General features: G+C 41.5%; 1 protein-coding gene across 2 annotated transcripts in view; it reads left to right on the top strand.

Annotated features, from left to right (window-relative positions):
• Positions 1-25,251, top strand: part of LOC126251334 (transcriptional regulator ATRX homolog) — a 500,398-nt gene that overhangs the window by 192,565 nt on the left and 282,582 nt on the right. The window contains exon 15 of one of the 2 annotated variants that reach the window (XM_049951678.1): positions 22,866-22,895. The exons of the other annotated variant lie outside the window; for it this stretch is intronic. Coding sequence (XP_049807635.1) covers positions 22,866-22,895 — 30 coding nt within the window. The remainder of the gene's footprint in view (positions 1-22,865; positions 22,896-25,251) is intronic. 2 annotated transcript variants of the gene reach the window in all.

Below are 25,251 nucleotides of genomic sequence, written 5' to 3'. Positions count from 1 at the left end.
AGCAGTTTGCTAAACAGGCTCAGAACAAAATTTCAAAGCAGTTTGTAATGTGTAGTAAGTGATTGAAATTAATTGAATGTTGATTGATTCCTTTTATGTAAGCACAACATCTAATGTTAGTGTAGGTTTTATGCACCTTTTCACCTTACGAGCAGCAGTTATACAAATACTGTAAGATTCAACTATTTCTTTGTGTCATAAACAATAGATCATCAGAGTGTTAGATCCTCTCTCTTTCCTTCTAGGGAATCTATATACAATGAATACTCCAGTTTCTTTATCTCTAGAATTTTCTGTGCCAAAATAAAAATCAAATTCTCCCAGTAAATAAATTTTCAACTGTTTAATGTTTATTGCACAAAACATCCTTTTGAAAGATAATTCACAAGTGGAGGCCATGTCATCGGAATTACATGTTTACTTCAAACTTTGTAAACCTGTAGTAGGCCATTAAAACAACATAATGTGTTAGTAGCAAGGTGTACTACTCAGGAAATTCTGAGAAAATTGATAGAGAAGTTTTAAGCATCTGTTATGTAATGTGTTCTTCTGCCACTTGGTGAGTAGATTTTTTTATCTTTCCAGTTACATTATATTGTCAAAAATTGATTATTTTCATTGTTATATTATGTAACTGATGTATTTGTGCAAAGGTGCTGGCCATAAGAAGTCACTGTGCTCAAGTGATTATGGTATGTGCTTTGTGGACGAGACATCTGTTCGTGTCCCACTAACACTTATTTTTTAATCTATATTTTTTTCATCACTGGTCACATTATTTAAATTAGATGACATTTGACAGGTAACATAATGAAAAAAAAAAGCCTCATAGATTTTCTTGAAGGTGTAGTGAATTCCAGATGTTGTTTGATATTTACTATTTTTAATTAAACTTTCAAGGATGAGTGACAGGCTTGGAAAGATCGAGTCAGACTTCGATAAATAATTATGTGAATGACGTTACTCACCATCAGTAGTATAGTAAGTAACAATATGCTAGACCAGAAGCGTAATGTGCAATTACTCATCAGGTGTGCTCTCAGCATCACACATTGCAAGATGGTATTTCTCATACAGATGCGGAAAACATAGATCGAAACGGCATCTACTACAGCTTTGCCGCATTTACATGGAATGTTCAGAGTTTCTAAGGGAAAGCACTCCTCATCCAAATTTGCAAAAATTTCTATTTCTTATGTTAGTTTGGATGCAAACCATGAGTAACGCAATATTTTGGCAAATATAGGTGCTGACAATTAGTGATCTACCGTGGATGGATTTGTGTAGCATCTTCATACAAAGCAATTTCTCGTTCGTTGTCACTCAGAAATGAAAAGTTCCAAAGGTGCTTGATAACGTCTTTTACTTGCCAATAGAAATAAATGTTGAATGATTGGCAAATCGGAGTATGACTTTAACTGTGCAAGTTGGAAAACTAAGGAATCATGACTCTGGTTAAAAACAAACTGTAGATCTGTGTGGTAAGTTTCCTAGACTTCAAATGAGTTACAACAATATTTGGAAAGCCTGTCATTAATTTCTCAACAGTTTGTTCAACTTTTGGTCCAAACTTTCCTGTGGCCTCTTGCAAACATGAAAGCACTCGTAATAATTCACCAGACATCATTATCATATTGTGCTGTGTATGAGTGCGTTACCTTGTTCATATTGTGCCTTTTAACAAACACAATTTTTGAATTTCTTTCAGTGAGAGTTCTGTTGTATGTCGACTGGTACTGGCAACCTGTCTAGCCTGTATTGATCACAAATTTTTTGTTGAAATTGGGGATAAGTACCTTCCTCTCCAGTTGAAACTTTCTTGAGGCTTCCATTGTTTCTTTCAAAGTCACGGATTCCCTGTTACGTTTCGTCATTTTCTTCTGCTGAATTCTGCGCTCTTGTTTCAATTTTTTAGTCCATGAAAGGGATGCTTTGAAGATGAAGTCCTCGGATTGAAATTGGCCTGCAGCAGCCGAAGCACACTGCTGCAAAATCCTTGTTGTTACCTGAAACATAAAATCAAATTTGCATATCATTGTCATAACCTGTTGTTAAAATACAGTTGTTGAAGATAAAAAAAAAAATAGATGAAAAGTTGACAGAAATGTAACTTACTTGCTAATGATTTTTGAGAGACTCCACAAATTGGTCATTGGCCCACGAATCAATTAGTGCATATTTATTGAGTGCTGGTCCTCCACTTTTTATGTTTTCTTCCAGTCTCCTGAAATGGTCCTTTCCTTTTAAACTTTGAGGCCCTTTTTTGGGGGGGTTTGTAGATTCCCTGTGGAATGTTCTTTTGCCAGCATTACTACTTTTATTTTTATCTCCAAAGGAGTGTATTCGGCTTTTGCCTCCTTTTTGGCTAGTTCAAAATCCTCATTGTTGGAAATAATGTCAGACTGAATGAGTTCATTAGTGATTGCTCTGTATCAATAAGATCCAATTCTTGAAGAAGAGTTTCACAGTACACGAATGCATCTTTTAATAGACGTTTTGTAACTGTGTTACGCACTGACTCGACATTACATTCATTATCTGCAGTAGTTGAAGAACAAGGAATCACCTTCATTTTTGTAGTACAAGTGTAAATTCTGTGCTATTCAAAAAATTTGCACCTACACTACTCACACTTGCTACATTAGCAATGTCTCACCGTTACGCAGGTTAACTGCCAAATGGGGCCTGCCTCTGTGTCTGCAGCTGGAAGCATCGATGTGGAAAGTAGTTTAGGGTATCTTACCAGATTGCATACATAAGGAACTTGCACATCATGACAGGCAAATATTTTCATGAAAAATCTTTGCATTTGTTTACTTGTCGATAGTTATAATTAGTTTTGTTGTAATAATTAAATTTAATTAAAAACAGTGACTCTCAGATAACCTGAAGTTCACTAAAACTTCATGCAAATACAGTTTTTTGTATTATATTACTTCACAGGTGTCATCTAAATTAATTATAAGACCAGTGATGAAAAAATAGATTAATAATTAAGTTTGAGTGGGAGTTGAATCGTTGCCTGATACACGTTTGTCTAATGAAGCTCCAGATACATAAGCCACATAATAAATGCGGAAAACTTCTCTTGTGACTATTTTGGAATTGCCAGAGTAGTGCACATTACTACTTGCACATTCTGTAGTTTCAATGGCCTACTAAAAGTGTGCAAAGTTTGAAGTAAATCTGTGGTCCCATCATAGCCTTCTCTTGTCAGTGTAGTGTCAAGATCAACTTCCAGCAGTCTTCACCAGACTTCAGAGAGCTTCAGCCATGTGAACAAGGTTTAAAAGTCCTGAGCCTTTCAGGGTGTGTGGGGAGTGAACTTGTTTACCACAAATTTTTTGGTTGGTGAATTTTGACCAATTATTTTCTTGTAAGTGATTTCCCTCCATGCATTGAGATTCTGGAAACAGTGCAAAACACTTAGCAGTGCCTGCTTTAGCCGCTTCATTGAACTCTATACATTTTTAGCCTCAGATTATTGCCTTGCATGGGCACTGTGGAAATGGCATTAATCTTGTATTTGGGTGGAGTCTAATCTCCATTTAGTTATCCTCATTAAGGTTTTCCATTATTTCCTTCTCAGTTACTGTTGTATCCAAGGACATATCTAAACAACACATTTTTGGCAAAATATTAAACCCTAAAAACTGGGTTTTGAACATTTCTTTTATTGTGGAGTAGGTAGAAATTGAAAAGCAAATGGGAGTCAGTGTTCCAAAAATTGTGTATTTTTTCATATATAAAAACAAAAGATGATGTAACTTACCAAACGAAAGCATTGGTATGTTGATAGAGACACTAACAAACACAAACACACACACAAAATTCAAGCTTTCGCAACCCACGGTTACTTCATCAGGAAAGAGGGAAGGAGAGGGAAAGACGAAAGGATGTGGGTTTTAAGGGAGAGGGTAAGGAGTCATTCCAATCCCGGGAGCGGAAAGACTTACCTTAGGGGGGAAAAAGGGACAGGTATACACTCGCATACACACACATATCCATCTGCACATATACAAACACAAGCAGACATATGTAAAGGCAAAGAATTTGGGCAGAGATGTCAGTTGAGGCGGAAGTACAGAGGCAAAGATGTTGTTGAATGACAGGTGAGGTATGAGCGGCGGCAACTTGAAATTAGCGGAGGTTGAGGCCTGGTGGGTAACGGGAAGAGAGGATATATTGAAGGGCAAGTTCCCATCTCCAGAGTTCTGATAGGTTGGTGTTAGTGGGAAGTATCCAGATAACCCGGATGGTGTAACCCTGTGCCAAGATGTGCTGGCCGTGTACCAAGGCATGTTTAGCCACAGGGTGTTCCTCATTACCAACAAACACTGTCTGCCTGTGTCCGTTCATGTGAATGGACTGTTTGTTGCTGGTCATGGTGGATGGCGGAAAGACACTCTTGGTGGAGTGGGGAGGATTTCATGAAGGATGGATCTCATTTCAGGGCAGGATTTGAGGAAGTCTTATCCCTGTTGGAGAGCCACATTCAGAGTCTGATCCAGTCCCGGGAAGTATCCTGTCACAAGTGGGGCACTTTTGGGGTTCTTCTGTGGGAGGTTCTGGGTTTGAGGGAATGAGGAAGTGGCTATGGTTATTTGATTCTGTATACCAGGTCGGGAGGGTAGTTGCGGGATGCGAAAGCTGTTTTCAGGTTGTTGGTGTAATGGTTCAGGGATTCAGGACTGGAGCAGATTAGTTTGCCACGAAGACCTAGGCTTTAGGGAAGGGACCGTTTGATATGGAATGGGTGGCAGCTGTCATAATGGAGGTACTGTTGCTTGTTGGTGGGTTTGATGTGGACGGATGTGTGAAGCTGGCCATTGGATAGATGGAGGACAAATTCAAGGAAAGTGGCATGGGATTTGGAGTAGGACCAGGTGAATCTGATGGAACCACAGGAGTTGAGGTTGGAGAGGAAATTCTGGAGTTCTTCTTCACTGTGAGTCCGGATCATGAAGATGTCATCAGTAAATCTGTACCAAACTTTGGATTGGCAGGCATGGGTAACCAAGAAGGCTTCCTCTAAGCGACCCATAAATAGTTTGGCATACGAGGGGACCATCCTGGTACCCATGGCTGTTCCCATTAATTGTTGGTATGTCTGGCCTTCGAAAGTGAAGAAGTTGTGAGTCAGGATGAAGCTGGCTAAGGTAATGAGGAAAGAGGTTTTAGGTAGGGTGGCAGGAGATTGGCGTGAAAGGAAGTGCTCCATCGCAGCGAGGCCCAGGACGTGCGGAATATTTGTGTATAAGGAAGTGGCGTCAGTGATTACAAGGATGGTTTCCGGGGGTAACAGATTGGGTAAGGATTCCAGGCGTTCGAGAAAGTGGTTGGTGTCTTTGATGATGGATGGGGGAGACTGCATGTAATGGGTTGGAGGTGTTGATCTATGTAGGCAGAGATACGTTCTGTGGGGGCTTGGTAACCAGCTACAATGGGGCGGCCGGGGTGATTGGGTTTGTGAATTTTAGGAAGTAGGTAGAAGGTAGGGGTGCAGGGTGTCGGTGGGGTCAGGAGGTTGATGTAGTCAGGTAAAAGGTTTTGTAGGGGGCCTAAGGTTCTGAGGATTCCTTGAAGCTCTGCCTGGACATCAGGAATACAGACACAAGCAGACATGTGTAAAGGCAAAACTCTTTGCCTTTACACATGTCTGCTTGTGTCTGTATATGTGCGGAGATATATATATATATATATATATATATATATATATATATATATATATATATATATATATATATATATATATATATATAACAGAGGGAAACATTCCACGTGGAAAAAAATATATCTAAAAAGAAAGATGATGAGACTTACCAAACAAAAGCGCTGGCAGGTCGATAGACACACAAACAAACACAAATATACACACAAAATTCAAGCTTTCGCAACAAACTGTTGCCTCATCAGGAAAGAGGGAAGGAGAGGGAAAGACGAAAGGATGTGGGTTTTAAGGGAGAGGGTAAGGAGTCATTCCAATCCCGGGAGCGGAAAGACTTACCTTAGGGGGAAAAAAGGACAGGTATACACTCGCACACACACACATATCCATCCACACATACAGACACAAGCAGACATATTTAAAGACAAAGAGTTTGGGCAGAGATGTCAGTCGAGGTGGAAGAGTAGAGGCAAAGAAGTTGTTGAGAGACAGGTGAGGTATGAGTGGCGGCAACTTGAAATTAGCGGAGATTGAGGCCTGGCGGATAACGAGAAGAGAGGATATACTGAAGGGCAAGTTCCCATCTCCGGAGTTCGGATTGGTTGGTGTTGGTGGGAAGTATCCAGATAACCCGGACGGTGTAACACTGTGCCAAGATGTGCTGGCTGTGCACCAAGGCATGTTTAGCCACAGGGTGATCCTCATTACCAACAAACACTGTCTGCCTGTGTCCATTCATGCGAATGGACAGTTTGTTGCTGGTCATTCCCACATAGAATGCATCACAGTGTAGGCAGGTCAGTTGGTAAATCACGTGGGTGCTTTCACACGTGGCTCTGCCTTTGATCGTGTACACCTTCCGGGTTACAGGACTGGAGTAGGTGGTGGTGGGCTACTGCTATAAAATCCACCGTTTCTAGTTCACAAACAGTTCCTTTCAGCTATTAAACAACCTTTTCGGCTAGTTTTAATAACTTTTGCTTTATTTCGATTTCCGTTTTTTCACATCACAGATCATTTTTAGCCGCATCCCACAGGTTTTAACGTTATTATTTCTCCACCAGACAATTGTTAGCCTTATTTCCATAATCTGCCACCACCATACCACTACTTTTGATACATCCTCACATAGTTTTTTCGAAATTTTCCCGAATTTCTCCACCCTTTAACGTGTTTTGGCGGCAACACAACCACCTAACCTTTATGCACATCGTTTTCTACCTACACTATTTCACCACAGGATCAACATAACCCAGCTCCAACCAACCCCTTTTCGCCTCTTTTCACACCAGATCTCCATTTGCTTTCTACTTCACCTTTATCTCTCCCCACATATTTTTATATTCATTTTCATTTCAGCCTCACGTTACACTTTCGACCTTCTAGTACCATGTCACCCGCACAACACCCCCACAATGACCCCATTAAGTTTTATTTACATTCCCTCCGCAGACATGCCTTCGCCCTAGCCAGATTACGCTCCCATATTCTATTTTCTCAGGCTTGTCTGACATTTGGCATTACCCCCAAAGGCCTCACACTTAAAGTTCCCATCTCTGGCTGCAACCCTTCCTTCCATCAGTCCCTATACCAGTTCCAAACTGAACCATCCATTGCCCTCACCCACCTAATCCTTCACCTACACATCAACTCAGCCAATGAACACACCCGTCAGCTCCTATCCTTAATAAAAGTCCTTAAACTTTCCTCTCCCACATCCACACCGGCTGTTCAGAGCATCCTCCTACAGGCCAACCGTAAATTAGAACAGCATGCCACCCTCCACCTCAAAAAACTATCCAATCTCCTGGTTTCCCACCTCCGGAAAGGCAACTCACTCACCCTTCACAACCTTTCCAGCAAACCTCAACCACCTCTCATTGCACACAAACCCAGTCTCTCCCATCTACTCAATCTCCCACTTCCAGCTCCACTCCCTCCAAAACCTCAAAATTCCTTTCAACACAATCTGGAACCACAACACCCTAATTCAGTAGTTAACCTTTCCTCCAAACCTCTCTCCCAATCCGAAACCTCTGTCCTATCCAAAGGCCTCACCTTCAGCCCCACTCCCAGATTCAACCAAACAGCCCTCGTCAAAGATTTACTGTCCTACACCCGTACTCTCTGCTGGAAATATCACTTTGCCACGAAGAAAAATGATCCTAATCCTACTCCTAATGATCCAACTCCCCAAGACACCATCCAAATTGAACCCTGCCTGGAACAGTTCCGTCCTCCGTCACAGCGGGACCCACCTCCTCTTCCTCAAAATCACCCTCTCCAAACCTTCCAGGAATTTCTGACTTCCAGCCTTGCATCTCAATCCTTCTTAAAAAACCTTAATCCTACACCCAACATCACCACTGCTGAAGCCCAGGCTATCCGTGATCTGAAGGCTGACCGATCCATCGTCATTCTTCCGGCGGACAAGGGTTCCACGACCGTGGTACTTGATCGTCGGGAGTATGTGGCTGAGGGACTGCGTCAGCTTTCAGACAACACCACATACAAAGTTTGCCAAGGTAACCCCATTCCCGATGTCCAGGCGGAGCTTCAAGGAATCCTCAGAACCTTAGGCCCCCTGCAAAACCTTTCACCTGACTCCATCAACCTCCTGACCCCACCGACACCCCGCACCCCAACCTTCTACCTTCTTCCTAAAATCCACAAACCCAATCATCCCGGCCGCCCCATTGTAGCTGGTTACCAAGCCCCCACAGAACGTATCTCTGCCTACGTAGATCAACACCTTCAACCCATTACATGCAGTCTCCCATCCTTCATCAAAGACACCAACCACTTCCTTGAACGCCTGGAATCCTTACCCAATCTGTTACCCCCGGAAACCATCCTTGTAACCATTGATGCCACTTCCTTATACACAAATATTCCGCACGTCCAGGGCCTCGCTGCGATGGAGCATTTCCTTTCACGCCGATCACCTGCCACCCTACCTAAAACCTCTTTCCTCATTACCTTAGCCAGCTTCATCCTGACCCACAACTTCTTCACTTTTGAAGGCCAGACATACCAACAATTAAAGGGAACAGCCATGGGTACCAGGATGGCCCCCTCGTACGCCAACCTATTCATGGGTCGCTTAGAGGAAGCCTTCTTGGTTACCCAGGTCTGCCAACCCAAAGTTTGGTACAGATTTATTGATGACATCTTCATGATCTGGACTCACAGTGAAGAAGAACTCCAGAATTTCCTCTCCAACCTCAACTCCTGTGGTTCCATCAGATTCACCTGGTCCTACTCCAAATCCCATGCCACTTTCCTTGACGTTGACCTCCACCTGTCCAATGGCCAACTTCACACGTCCGTCCACATCAAACCCACCAACAAGCAACAGTACCTCCATTATGACAGCTGCCACCCATTCCACATCAAACGGTCCCTTCCCTACAGCCTAGGTCTTCGTGGCAAACGAATCTGCTCCAGTCCGGAATCCCTGAAACATTACACCAACAACCTGACAACAGCTTTCGCATCCCGCAACTACCCTCCCGGCCTGGTACAGAAGCAAATAACCAGAGCCACTTCCTCATCCCCTCAAACCCAGAATCCCCCACAGAAGAACCACAAAAGTGCCCCACTTGTGACAGGATACTTTCCGGGACTGGACCAGACTCTGAATGTGGCTCTCCAGCAGGGATACGACTTCCTCAAATCCTGCCCTGAAATGAGATCCATCCTTCATGAAATCCTCCCCACTCCGCCAAGAGTGTCTTTCCGCCGTCCACCTAACCTTCGTAACCTGTTAGTTCATCCCTATGAAATCCCCAAACCACCTTCCCTACCCTCTGGCTCCTATCCTTGTAACCGCCCCCGGTGCAAAACCTGTCCCATGCACCCTCCCACCACCACCTACTCCAGTCCTGTAACCCGGAAGGTGTACACGATCAAAGGCAGAGCCACGTGTGAAAGCACCCACGTGATTTACCAACTGACCTGCCTACACTGTGATGCATTCTATGTGGGAATGACCAGCAACAAACTGTCCATTCGCATGAATGGACACAGGCAGACAGTGTTTGTTGGTAATGAGGATCACCCTGTGGCTAAACATGCCTTGGTGCACAGCCAGCACATCTTGGCACAGTGTTACACCGTCCGGGTTATCTGGATACTTCCCACCAACACCAACCTATCCGAACTCCGGAGATGGGAACTTGCCCTTCAGTATATCCTCTCTTCTCGTTATCCGCCAGGCCTCAATCTCCGCTAATTTCAAGTTGCCGCCACTCATACCTCACCTGTCTCTCAACAACTTCTTTGCCTCTACTCTTCCACCTCGACTGACATCTCTGCCCAAACTCTTTGTCTTTAAATATGTCTGCTTGTGTCTGTATGTGTGGATGGATATGTGTGTGTGTGCGAGTGTATACCTGTCCTTTTTTCCCCCTAAGGTAAGTCTTTCCGCTCCCGGGATTGGAATGACTCCTTACCCTCTCCCTTAAAACCCACATCCTTTCGTCTTTCCCTCTCCTTCCCTCTTTCCTGATGAGGCAACAGTTTGTTGCGAAAGCTTGAATTTTGTGTGTATATTTGTGTTTGTTTGTGTGTCTATCGACCTGCCAGCGCTTTTATATATATATATATATATATATATAGAGGGAAACATTCCAGCACTTTCGTTTGTTTGTTTGTTTGTCGACCTGCCAGCACTTTCATTTGGTAAGTCACATCATCTTTGTTTTTATATATATATACACTCCTGGAAATGGAAAAAAGAACACATTGACACCGGTGTGTCAGACCCACCATACTTGCTCCGGACACTGCGAGAGGGCTGTACAAGCAATGATCACACGCACGGCACAGCGGACACACCAGGAACCGCGGTGTTGGCCGTCGAATGGCGCTAGCTGCGCAGCATTTGTGCACCGCCGCCGTCAGTGTCAGCCAGTTTGCCGTGGCATACGGAGCTCCATCGCAGTCTTTAACACTGGTAGCATGCCGCGACAGTGTGGACGTGAACTGTATGTGCAGTTGACGGACTTTGAGCGAGGGCGTATAGTGGGCATGCGGGAGGCCGGGTGGACGTACCGCCGAATTGCTCAACACGTGGGGCGTGAGGTCTCCACAGTACATCAACGTTGTCGCCAGTGGTCGGCGGAAGGTGCACGTGCCCGTCGACCTGGGACCGGACCGCAGCGACGCACGGATGCACGCCAAGACCGTAGGATCCTACGCAGTGCCGTAGGGGACCGCACCGCCACTTCCCAGCAAATTAGGGACACTGTTGCTCCTGGGGTATCGGCGAGGACTATTCGCAACCGTCTCCATGAAGCTGGGCTACGGTCCCGCACACCATTAGGCCGTCTTCCGCTCACGCCCCAACATCGTGAAGCCCGCCTCCAGTGGTGTCGCGACAGGCGTGAATGGAGGGACGAATGGAGACGTGTCGTCTTCAGCGATGAGAGTCGCTTCTGCCTTGGTGCCAATGATGGTCGTATGCGTGTTTGGCGCGGTGCAGGTGAGCGCCACAATCAGGACTGCATACGACCGAGGCACACAGGGCCAACACCCGGCATCATGGTGTGGGGAGCGATCTCCTACACTGGCCGTACACTACTGGTGATCGTCGAGGGACACTGAATAGTGCACGGTACATCCAAACCGTCATCGAACCCATCGTTCTACCATTCCTAGACCGGCAAGGGAACTTGCTGTTCCAACAGGACAATGCACGTCCGCATGTATCCCGTGCCACCCAACGTGCTCTAGAAGGTGTAAGTCAACTACCCTGGCCAGCAAGATCTCCGGATCTGTCCCCCATTGAGCATGTTTGGGACTGGATGAAGCGTCGTCTCACGCGGTCTGCACGTCCAGCACGAACGCTGGTCCAACTGAGGCGCCAGGTGGAAATGGCATGGCAAGCCGTTCCACAGGACTACATCCAGCATCTCTACGATCGTCTCCATGGGAGAATAGCAGCCTGCATTGCTGCGAAAGGTGGATATACACTGTACTAGTGCCGACATTGTGCATGCTCTGTTGCCTGTGTCTATGTGCCTGTGGTTCTGTCAGTGTGATCATGTGATGTATCTGACCCCAGGAATGTGTCAATAAAGTTTCCCCTTCCTGGGACAATGAATTCACGGTGTTCTTATTTCAATTTCCAGGCTCCCGGGATTGGAATGACTCCTTACCCTCTCCCTTAAAACCCACATCCTTTCGTCTTTCCCTCTCCTTCCCCTCTTTCCTGATGAGGCAACAGTTCGTTGCGAAAGCTTGAATTTTGTGTGTGTGTTTGTGTTTGTTTGTGTGTCTATCGACCTGCCAGCGCTTTCGTTCGGTAAGTCACATCATCTTTGTTTTTATATATATATATATATATATATATATATATATATGTGTGTGTGTGTGTGTGTGTGTGTGTGTGTGTGTGTGTGTGTGTACCTGTCCCTTTTTCCCCTTAAGGTAAGTCTTTCCGCTCCCGGGATTGGAATGACTACTTACCCTCTCCCTTAAAACCCACAACCTTTCGTCTTTCCCTCTCCTTCCCTTTTTCCTGATGAAGCAACCATGGGTTGCGAAAGCTTGATATTTGTGTGCGTGTTTTTTATTGTGTCTATCTGCCAGCACTTTCCCGTTTGGTGTGTGTGTGTATATGTATATATCATCCCTCCAGTCTACCTCTACCTCTACCTCTCCATCTCCGTCTACCTCTACCTCTCCGTCTCCCTCTCGCTCTAAATTTCCACCTTTTATTAATTGCCACTGACATTAAATCTTCACAAACAAAGAATTTTATAATGGCACAAGATTAAAAATTATTGATGTAAATGACCACACATAACACTACTGCTTTAAAAGATCATATGAACAAACAAAATCAGTAGTTGAAGTTGACACTAACTTAAATGAATGTGGGATATATACCGACGTAAAAAATTAAATTTCTTTTGATATCTAAGTCATCACAGTACCCGCCTGTCAACTTTCCTCCTGGCTTTTATGGAATATATATCAGTACACCACAAGCCACCTGGTGGTGTGTGGCGGAGAGTACTTCTGTTACCAAAAACTGATCCCCCCTTCCCTGATCCCTTGCGAATGGTGCAAGGGAAGATTGATTGTTGGTAAACCTCTGTAATAGTTGTAATTTCTCAAATTTTCTCATTGTGGTCATTTCACAAGGTGTATGTGGGAGGAAGAAATATGTTGTCCAACTGTTCCCAGAAAATACTCTCTCGAAATTTCCATAATAAACTTCTTTGTGATGCAGAGTGCCCCTCTTGTAGCATCTGCCATTTGAGATTGTTGAACTTCTCTTAACTCTTCACACCGACTAAATGTTCCCATGAAGAAACCCATTGTTCTTATGGTAAATTTAGCATGATTATTATACAGCTCCAAGCTAGAGCTCAAGTTGGTCCATTAAAGCCAAAATATTGTCCAGTGTCACTAAGTTTCACTCAGCATTACATGAACAATAATAATCACCAGCTATCTTGCATACATGAGACCCTTAGAAGACAGGGGATATAAATAACAAAATATTAGTTTCAAGGAAAAAGTGTTCAAAGTTGAGACAATCCAGAAAATTCCATGTTTTATGAGCTTCATGATGTGGAAGTATCTGATAAAATTTATGATACACTGGTGACACAAAGAAAAGTAGAGTCTTTAGGTCTCTGTACTTCAGATATTTTAGCTTAGTGTTTTCATTAATTGTTTTTAGAGCAGGGAACACACTGATACTTTTGCCACAACAGTGTGCTTCCTTGTTGTTAATATTTTGAAAATCTTCCAGTCATTCATCGACTAATTCTTTGTAAAACCAACTGAAGGTTGACTTCTTTATATTATGCAACTATTGCATTTTTCTCAAACCTTTCACTGACTGAGTCTTTGAGATAATCACTGAGTCCACTTACAAGGGAACCTCCCCATCGCACACCCCTCAGATTGAGTTATAAGTTGGCACAGTGGATAGGCCTTGAAAAACTGAACACAGACCAATTGAGAAAACAGGAAGAAGTTGTATGAAACTATGAAAAAATAAGAAAAATATACAAATTGAGTAGTCCATGCGAAGATAGGCAACATCAAGGATAGCGTGAGCTCAGGAGCGCCGTGGTCCCATGGTTAGTGTGAGCAGCTGGTTCCAAGTCTTCCCTGGAGTGAAAAGTTTTTCTTTATTTTCGCGAAGTTATGATATGTCTGTTTGTTCATTGATGTCTCTGTTCACTGTAATAAGTTTAGTGTGTGTGTTTTTCGAACGCACCGCAAAACCGTGCGATTAGTAGACGAAAGGACGTGCCTCTCCAATGGGAACCGAAAACATTTGATCGCAAGGTCATAGGTCAACTGATTCCTCCACAGGAAAGCACGTCTGATAGATTCTATATGACACTGGTGACGGCATGTGCGTCACATGACAGGAATATGTTATCAACCCACCTAACTTGTACACTTGGCGAATGGGTAAAAAGATTCTTCTACCTTGCCCGATTTAGGTTTTCATGTGGATGTGATAATCACTCCCAAAAAAGTGATGAAAACATAAGAGTTTGTCACATAAACTGCAACAAATGAATGCAACAGTTTCACAGTCGCACATTTTTCCCTGTGCTCTGTCAAAACATATATTTGTAACGCTTTCAAATTTTTCCGTGTGTAGACAGTCAAATCCTGCATATGTCCAAGCAAATCTGAACATGTCCTGGAATTTTGGAGACGGAAATTGATTATGTGTGAGTGCCTGAACTTTGATAATTGTCTGAAAATAAAAATTTAAACTTTTCACTAGAGGGAAGACTTGAACCAAGGACCTCTCGTTCTGCAGCCGCTCACGCTAACCACGGGACCATGGTGCTCCTAAGCTTACATAATCCTTGATGTTGCCTATCTTCGCATGGACTACTCAGTTTGTATATTTTTCTTATTTTTTCGTAGTTCCACACAACTTCTTCCCGTTTTCTCGATTAATCTGTGTTCAGTTTTTCAAGGCCTATCCACTGTGCCAACTTATAACTAATTCTGAGGGGGGGTGCGATGGGGAGGTTCCCTTGTTAGTGTGATGAAATTATTGTCAGTCATATGGACTGTCTTACATTTCCAGCAGGCCTTGGAAATGAGTAATGCCCACTCATCAGATACAAAAATCCAAGGCTTCGTCCTGGCAACCTTCTTAATAATTCCAAAATTTTGGCCACATTCAGTGTATGTGAGTGACCAGAAAACATGAATTTGTGTTCTACATTTTTGATCTGTGTATTTTGGGTAATGTAATGCCAGGACATGTGGGCAATCTACTTACGTAGTGTAAAAGACAGGAAGCAATTTCTTGGTATCCACAACCGGCTTGACTCTCATACCACATATGCATTGTTGCAACTCTGGAGGCTAAATTGTGTGTACAAAAATTGGAGGCCCACAGTTGTCTTGCATAATATGCTCTGCTGCAAGAAAGAACTGGCGTAGGGAGTGTCTTCTGTATGTGAAAACATTTTGCTATTTGCGAACTGTCACATTTTAAACATTCTTTTGCAAGCTGCCTGTGCCTTAAGGGGAGCCACAACGATCCCTCTCCTCCATCTTAATTTTAGCAAATAGAAGGAACATTTCCCTAAAACCATTAAACATATTGCTGTGAAATTTGGACTACATGTTCAGTGAATATCTCTCTACAAAGTTAAAATTTTTCACTTTTTCTTCTATAACTCTTGAACTATACAATATTTTTTTACAGTTTGTTATAAAAATGAAGGAAAAGAAGTAACCAATATTGTTTGTAAATTTCATTGATATACTGTTAGCAGTTTTTGTGAAAATGTTTCTCAAAGATGAAAATTTTAAAGTTACAGGAAATGGCTTCCAAAGTTTTTTAATACATTCCTGCCCCATATGATGGATTATCAGCATCCTCTTCTTTTTCCAGTGTTAGTGTCCTTTTCACTGGTCTTTCCTTCCCTTTTGCTGCATGTTGTAGGCTTTTGTCTCTTCTTCCTGTACCTCTTAGTCTTTTTTTCATCAATGAGGTACATTGTGGAAATGGTGTTGTGTCCTGGTTGGAAACCTAAACGTTTCAGCACATAACATTTGATAATGTTTCCCTCATTGTATGTTGCCCTGCATCATACACTCCAAAATGCAATGTTTTTATCTCTACAAACAGTCTTTTGGGAATCCTAGTCCAAATTAAATTATTTACACTTTTATTTGTATTTTGTGTTTTCCCATGTAAACACTTTTCCAATAAACTTGGCTGTTATAAATCTCTGAATATGGGCTTAATTACATCAGTTATAGCATTTGGCAAACTGTTTTTATGGGCATTTTCCGTTCCTGATTGGTACTTACACCATGAGTCATCACCTGTGGGGGCACAGTGCAAGTTGTAGGTGAGTCAAGAATTCGGACTTACAGTATGTCTCCTCAAGCTATGTTCTTCCAGTTCATAATACAGTACATTTATTTACAAGCATCTGTATTTTTCAATACTCTTTCAGATTTAAATTGAAAGACGGCATTTCTAGTTCCTTAAGAGTGCTCTGTTTCCTCTCGTGTCACTTTCACTTCAGTTTATATAATCTGTGACCGTACTGTAGATATAACTGAAAATAAATAACTGTTAATTAAAAAATAAGAAAAGGAAGTACCCAGTGCAACAAAATTAAGGGTCATTTTTTTAAACCCCATCAATTTTTTTGTCATTGCAATACAGAACTTCAAAATTTGAACCGACAGTGCCTGCAACTATCCTCTGTAATTGTGCAGAAGAGTGGAACCCTGCGATGTCACCCTTGAGCTTGGCAATGCTTCAAGCAGCAGATTATCAACATGAACAAATAACAGATCAGAGCTCAGAAATTCCTGTGAGATGTAGGGTGGGTCAATGAAGTCACATTGGCACCAATTTTACCACAGTCCTGCCTAATGAGACTATTAATGTGTCAGACCATGGGAAGGTTGTTATGCCTCCCCTCACCCACATCTCTCCCTTCTTTTCACTTCTGTGTGTTGTAGGTCAGGACTGTGACACGAGGTGTTGAAATCATTTGGTGTTCTTAAGGGTTACTGAGGAAAACATTTTGGACACACTACTGCTCAGAATCTACATGAAGGAGGTGTCATAAAGGGCATGAATAAAATCACCCCTCCCTTGGTTTCACACATTTTATGGTCAGAAATGACAGTTGGCAGTGATGTTGTGCAACAGGACAGTCTCTCTGTGTGCGAAATTATGTTGTGTTTCACATGCGGTAAAACACAAATTTATGAGACTTTAAGAAACAAGGATAAGATTCGGGATGAATGGATAAAAGGGAACAGACATGAAAAGTAAGGTGAAGACGACTGGAAATGAAAAAATTAACGAAATAGTATGGGAATGGTTCGTAAGTGCACTGGCAAAATGCTTAACTTTATCTGGACCCGTGTTGGAGAGTGAGGCTTTGAAAGTCACTAACAAGCATGGAATTACGGAGTTTAGGGCATCCACAGGATGGCTGGACAGTTTCAAAGCTAGGCACCACATCGTGTGGAATGAAGTGTGTGGGGAAGCTAAGGATGTGCAGTAAAGTGTAGCAACAGAATGGAAGACGATGCTGTCCAACTTAATTGTGAATTATTACCCAAAAGACGTGTTCAATGCCGAAGAAACAGGACTGTTTTATTCCGCACTCCCTTCAAAGTCGCTTGCAATTCGAAGTGAAAAGTGCACCGGTGGAAAAATGTCGAAGGAAAGACTCGCCGTACTGCTGTGTGGAAACATGTTAGGTGAAACTGAGAAGCCACTGGTGATTGGAAAGGCAGAAAAACCACGTTTCAAAAACACAGACGTCAGTAAGTTTCCAGTCACATGGTGAAGCAATAAAAAGTTGTGGATGGTGAGTGGGCTTATGGAAGAATTGCTAGCTGTTTCAATGCTGAAATGAAAAACGAAAATCATCAAGTTCTCCTTTTCCTAGACAATGCAACCTGCTATCCAAAAGGAACATTATCAAATGTGAAATTGGCTTTGTTCCTTCCAGGTTCAACTAGCCTCACACAACCCATGGACAAGGGGGTTATTTACACATTCAAGTGTCATTATAGGCGTTTACTGATGCAATCTCTTATTCTTAGTGTTGAAGAAGCCGAAATTGTGTTTGCTCTTGCACGGTCAGTGTCTGTCATGGGTGCAATAAATTGGATTGGCTTGGCAGTAAAGGAAATAAAACCCACAACTGTCACCAAGTGCTTCAACAAAGCGGGGTTTGTGGATCAAGAACAAGATGCTTCCGTGGCCACAAAGTTCAAGAAAATGCAGCAGCAATTGCTGAATTAATGAAAATGCAAAACATCTCATTTAGTGCAGATGATTACATTTGAAGTGATGCCTTTCTTTCTACTCGCTCAACTTTCTCTTCAGCAACGGATTTAATAGAAATCCACAACACAGAGGATGATGAAGAAGAAACACAGGAAGAAGAAGAGGAGCAAAATGATGTCTCTAGAAAAACTAATATGCCTGAAGAAGCCATTGCATGCGTAAACAATGTTATGCAATTTGCAGCACACACAAATTCTCCCAGCTTGTAGGAACTATCGTATAGCGCAAAAAATTGCCTAGAAAAAACAGTTTTGAAAAGGAAATTAAAACAAGTTTCCTTCCTTGATATGTGGCAAAAAAGTGAAATGCAAAGCTAATAAGTGTGGAAATAATGTGTGTGGACATACAGTAATAAACAAATTTAAAGTTCGAGTAAAAATATAGAAATGCTGTGTTATTTAACAGTTAGTGTAATAGTCCAGTCTTCTATTGTCCAGTATACAGTAAATGAACATCTACTATGGTGGAGTGAAGGTACCTAAATACAGCATACGCATAATTAAAAATTTTTACTGTATTTTTGTGCTTGATACCTGACAAATGTTACGTAGCCCAGTGAGTTTTGTGTAATCCAGAAACTTGTGCAATTTGGAAAATTATTTTAGTCCCAGATGATTCCGTTTTGAGCAAGTTTCACTGTATGTCGAGTCTGTTCCCCATTGATGATTTCATCACTAGAATCTATTTCCGGATCCCCCCCAATGCCCCCCTCCACCTCTTTCCCTGTTCCATGCAGCCAGCAAAAGCAGCACATCTGCTGAGTAAAACATCATAATAATCTGACTAAGCAATATATATGTATATAGCAATGTTTTTTGACAGTGCGTGGGTTGCTACAGAAGCTCTCCATGGCAATATACTTAATTATATATGCAGGTTACGCTGCCTTTTAAATGTTTGTAATAATTATGATGGTTGCTGTCATTCCTAATGTGTGGGGCGGTGGTGGTAGTAAATTGGTGTCCCATTTAGCTAAGTCACCTGTTCAAAGCAACTAGCTGATCAAGTTTTAAATCAACCTCTGATGGTGAGTTGTGTGAATACATTGGGGAGTCTGTTGATGTCAATTCTGAGGAGGAGACTGCTGAAGTTTCTACTTGGAAAGCACATCATTATGATGGATATTAGGTCCCATGTATCTACCACACATCCATTCCATTAACACCAGTCTTCTGGGAAGAGCACACTGCAGAGTATTACCAGCCCCTGTGCTGTCGTATTTCTTTCCACTCTCTTTCCCACATGCCACATGCCCTCACTTTAAATGCATGCAAATAGGGTATAAGGAAGTAAAACACACTTGACAGTCTTTTCAGTAATGTACACCCTGCAACATGGAAAATTTGCTTGTGGTTGTTGACCACTTTTGCCTCAAACTACTGAAACTGCCACTAGTGAGTGATTGTAGCTCCCACAGGAAGAACTTGTGGCTTCCATAGGAAGAACATGCATACCAAATGTTAACTCAGTCAACATCACAAATAAAGATGTCTACCTCAAAAGGTGTGTGTGAAATTGTACACAACTTCAGTATTCAGCAGTAGAAAGTCAATTTCCAAATGTATAGAATATCCGCTAGATATCCACAGCCGAGCCCAGTTGTCCATAAAAATTTTTGCTGTAAAAGTCTCTGTTCATACTTGCTTCCTTCAAATGTTCGTCAAGTTGCGAACCTAAACTAGTTGCAACATCTTCTTCTGTGGTGCTAGTTATTATTGAATTTAGTTTCTGCTTGCAGATGATTGTGCAGATAGCTTGAATACTGTTATCTTGTCTTGTCTTAAATTAGTGCCAGAGGCCTATTTGTGACAAGTCATGTATTTTCCAGCATTTATGGGTTCATTTGATGAAGTCTGTTGAACATGCTAAAGTGCGCGTCATTTATGACGGCGGCCGAGTTTAGGTTCGTTCTGCGCATCTGACATCACAAAACACAGTCAGCCAATGAACAGAGAACGATGTTGCCAGAGCTTGACTGCAGTGCAGAGCACGGACGAGTGTCTTCAGTTTTAGAAACGTTCAGTCATAAATAAAGAAACTTCCTGACAGATTAAAACTGTGTGCCCGACCGAGACTCGAACTCGGGACCTTTGCCTTTCGCGGGCAAGTGCTCTACCATCTGAGCTACCGAAGCACGACTCACGCCCGGTCCTCACAGCTTTACTTCTGCCAGTATCTCGTCTCCTACCTTCCAAACTATACAGAAGCTCTTCTGCGAACCTTGCAGAACTAGCACTCCTGAAAGAAAGGATACTGCGGAGACATGGCTTAGCCAGAGCCTGGGGGATGTTTCCAGAATGAGATTTTCACTCTGCAGTGGAGTGAAAACCTCATTCTGGAAACATCCCCAGGCTGTGGCTAAGCCATGTCTCCGCAGTATCCTTTCTTTCAGGAGTGCTAGTTCTGCAAGGTTCGCAGAAGAGCTTCTGTAAAGTTTGGAAGGTAGGAGAGGAGATACTGGCAGAAGTAAAGCTGTGAGTACCGGGCGTGAGTCGTTCTTCGGTAGCTCAGATGGTAGAGCACTTGCCCGCTAAAGGCAAAGGTCCCGAGTTCGAGTCTCGGTCGGGCACACAGTTTTAATCTGCCAGGAAGTTTCATATCAGTGCACACTCCGCTGCAGAGTGAAAATCTCATTCTGTATAAATAAAGTAATTGAACAAAAGCAATGTCTTGATAGCAGACTTTGTTTTATAGAAAGTTTGGAAAAAGCATTCTTTATACCAATTGCTTCATATTCTATTAATTAATTAAACGTAACAAGCAATAAGCCTCCTGATTCAGGCGATAGCAAGGAAAGGTGTTTGTATCATTCTCACTAACCGCTTTTTCGCAATAAAGAACAGCGGTAATTGTTTATTACCTATTGTACTTTGACGAAACGTGATTAATTCATAGTCATACCAACAGTGTTATTCGGTATTTTGCGTGATTTTTTAAAGTCCTCCGGGAGTTCTCTTGAATGACGAGCTGCGTTAGCGTAATGGTTAAAGTGAGTGGCTCCTAAGCGAAAGGTTCTGATTTCAAACCTTGTTCGGTTATTAATATTTTCTTTATTTAAAAACAATATCAAAGTGTCTTACTTCATGAATTTTATTCGTTTGAATGTATTTTTTTGAAATTTCTAGTAGCAACTAAAATTAATCATACGGAAACTATACGCTATGGACTTTTACCTCTGCAAACTCTTCAAAATTTCATGCAATGATTTACTACATCTAATGCTGCACAATAACTGTGTTGAACATCGAAACAAAATTGAGTCATTTATGGGGGGTAGGTATCAGTCAAGAAGATGTGTAAAAATCAAATTTTTGGGCCAAATAGTTTTTGTGAAATCGAATGATAAAGTGTGACAAAGCAGTCAAAACACCATGTGTCGGTACAGGCGAGCAGTGCAATGATGACAAAATAACGCACAGCGCGGAATGCGGGGAGCACGTCTCTGTAGCAGCGAAAGGGTTAATGCGGCCGTGGCGGCTTTACTTCATAAACTGCGCGCTCCCCCCTAAACATAAGTTTGTGAACTATACTCTTGGTGCAGCAATCTCCCGCGTCTGGGCGGGCATGCGCAAACCGCCAAGATAAAAGAATTGAACTATAGTAACATGTTTCAGACCAGTATTTTCACATGCTGTAGTAACAATGTGTGAATTTAGCAGTACATTTGTTCTTAATAAAGTGACAGGTGACAATGATTCTCATCTTTCCAACTTATATTTTTTACCTATTCTCCAGGTATTGTTCCACCACAGCTAATTTCTTCAGCTCTGTTTTCTGTGGCTTGTATGTATGGCTTAATAACAATGTTTTAAACCACTCTGAAGATCTGGAGAATTATATAGTCCTATTAAAGACAGTGCATTTAGTATGTGCGATATTCCTTGGGAGCACAGTAGTAGCACAAACTGTTTTTATACTGTCACTGAGAACATGCACTAAAAAGTGAGCTGTGCAGCACAATTAGCTGAAGGCATGATATACTCTGGAGAATGGGCACAAACTACAAGTAAAAGAGACAAGAATATAAACCACCTGTGTTAGGATTTGATTATAGAAGAGGCTGCACAGATTTGATAGCCGTTCAGTAATTTTAAGAAGTCGTTGGAGCTATGTATTTGGTGTGACACGGGGAACAACTGTGAACATCATGTTAAAAGTGGTAATAGTACTTGACTTACTACATTGTGTTCATGGTTAAACATTTTTAATGGCCAGCAGTGCTGTATTGTAAGAAGAACCCACTTACTAAAACTGTCAATTTATAAAGAGACAGTGGCTGACCAGCACTAAAGTATTTCTAGGTTTCAGAAATGCTTGTTCCTTACTCTGGAAGGAAAGCGAGGGAGCTTTTGGAAGATTGAGAAAGAGTTGCTGCAGGTCACTCAGGCCCTGATTGAGTAGGGCCCACCTTTTTTGAAAATGGGGTAGTTAAAGAAGGGAATGAAATAGGACTTTCTGTGGATTTTGCTGTGCTACAACTACCATTCTCATGCATCATATATGGTAGACCGATTCCTTCAAATGCTGTTAAATCATGTGATCTTTTTAGTTATTCTATGCATGTGTGAAATACAATAAAATGTGTGGTTTTTTTCTTTTTTACAAAATTTTGAAAGTAGCTTGAAACGCTATTTAATGTGAAACTTGGATATGTATGATAAAAAGTTAGTGCTATCTCCTTTATGTATTCATGTGGTGGTCTTCTTAGACTGAACTATTATGACAAAGTAGGAAAAAAACCACTCCTATTGTGGTGGAAAACTTGTTAAACATTGTGTTAGCAAATTTTTATTAGTTATTCTTAAATGTAACTGTGTTTTATGTGGTTTATTTGTATGAAAAGCACTTTGCTTTGCGTTGTAGCCCATCTGGCGCAACTCCGTTGATCCAAAGGTAAGACATCATGTTTCTTTCAGTGTCATGCATGGATGTAGTAAATGCTGCGAGGGCTGGCTTCCTTTCTTCTGCTTAGTAAATATTCATATTTGTGTATTTTTTGATTTTATTTTAATTGCTTGGGATACATAAATGTTAAGATTAATAATAGGGGATCTGTGATCTCAAATACTTTTCCTTTCCTTTTCCCATGTAGTTTGCTGGCTTTTTTTCATCTGAGAATAACAAACAGAAGATTTTTCTAAATTTGAAATATAGGGTTCGCTGCTAAGTTCCAGAACAATGGTGACAGATTTTGCACATTAAAATCACTGGTAAGTGGGAAAATTTTCTATAGGAAAAAGCGATACTGATCAGGTCTTTGTTGTGATACGAGAAAGAATAACTGTGAGATGATAAGAAATTTATTTCGGCAATCATTGCACAATTATGGAAACTGAAAATAAATAAGTAGATCAGATCTGAAGAGAGATCCAGAGTGATCCAGATTGTGGGAACAGTAGTCAGCATAAATGTAGCAGTTTTAATTAAAACTTTAGTAGTCTTCTTGGTGAATATAGAACTTAATTACACTAGGGACAGCTGATTCAAAGCCGTATTGACTGTTGATCAACCTTGACTGTTTCAAAAATATGAAAATGTTGTACAGAGATCACTTACCAGTTACAAAATTTCTTGACACATTTTGAGGTATAAACCTCACTGTCGGGCTAAAATGGCAATACAGAAACATTTAACATACACCCAGTGGTATTAAAGTTGTTTTGTAGAGTCTTGGTGTGTGCTGTGGTTTTATTTTGGAGAAAGTGGAGGATAATCGAACAGGAGCTGTTCACATCCACATTAGGTGATATCAAATAGTGTGTAATAAAAACTAGACAGCAAAACAGAAAATGGAAAATTGAGTTTGAAAAGATAAACCAAATTCATTTGTCACAATGAAATCAGTTGATTAATTTAAGATAAGGATTATGTTAAATGATAATCACCGAGAAAAGGACTGGCAAATAATATGGTATTTGTGGTTCATCATGATGCAAATATGTTCTTTATACTCAAATTAGTCGTGTCAATAATTTTGTCTTTGTCAGAGGGCTTTTATTTTAGAAAGACATATTTTGTTATATACTTATAGGAAATGAGTTAATGTAAAATCTCAATGTAACTAGTTGAATACTGATGTGGTTCAATACTTTATATTTTTTTGCATTAAGGCAAATTCAGAGATCCAATATTGTTGTCCTGTAGACAAGGACCTATCAGGAGAAGAGCTAGTAAATTCTATAACTGTTGAGTGGTGTTAATGCAATAAGAAAGAAAAGTCAGTGAAATGAAGAGAAGTAAAGAAAACCGATGAAAATAGGTAACAAGCAAATAAAAATATACACATGACTAGTAAAATGTAGATACAACCATAGATTATGTTGTGCCAGTATCCAGATTGTTTGTATGGAGCATAAAAAGAGGAAAAAGGCAATAAAAACATGAAAGGAGATTTTGTGCAGTTGGCATGCCCAAATTTCAGAAAGATGAGGAATACTACCAAGAGTGAGTATGTTAGGTAGAAAAGAAATGCAGAGTGTATAACTAAGTCATATTCAGTATGCCTGCAACATTCTCTGTGTTCCGAAAGTGATGCATGCTGGTGAGGCTACTCTTTACTGCTTCATTGCAAATTGTGTTCAGAAGAAATGCAGAGTATATTACTAACAAGGGAATCTCCCCATCGCACCCCACTTAGTTTTAGTTATAAGTTGCACAGTGGATAGGCCTTGAAAAACTGAACACAGATCAATCAAAAAAGCAGGAAGAAGTTGTGTGGAACTATGAAAAAAATAAGCAAAATATACAAACTGAGTAGTCCATGCGCAAGATACGCAACATCGAGGAATATATGAGCCCAGGAGAGCCGTGGCCCTGTGGTTAGCGTGAGCAGCTGTGGAACCAGAGGTCCTTGGTTCAAGTCTGCCCTCTAATGAAAAATTTTAATTTTTTATTTTCAGATAATTATTATCTGTCCATCCATTACGTTTTCATCACTTTTTTGGGAGTGATTATCACATCCACAAGAAATACTAAATCGGGCAAGGTAGAAGAATCTTTTTACCCATTCGCCATTAGACAACATATTCCTGTCATGGGACACACATGCCGTCACCAGTGTCGTATAGAATATATCAGATGTGTTTTCCTGTGGAGGAATCGGTTGACCTATGACCTTGCGATTCCCATTGGAGAGGCACGTCCTTTCATCTACTAATCGCACGGTTTTGCGGTGTGGTTGCAAAACTCAGACACTAAACTTATTACAGTGAACAGAGACGTCAATGAACGAATGGACAGATCATAACTT

Source organism: Schistocerca nitens, chromosome 4 (genome assembly GCF_023898315.1).
Source record: "Schistocerca nitens isolate TAMUIC-IGC-003100 chromosome 4, iqSchNite1.1, whole genome shotgun sequence".
Taxonomy (NCBI): Eukaryota; Metazoa; Arthropoda; class Insecta; order Orthoptera; family Acrididae; genus Schistocerca; species Schistocerca nitens.
This window is presented reverse-complemented; position numbering and strand designations above follow the sequence as displayed.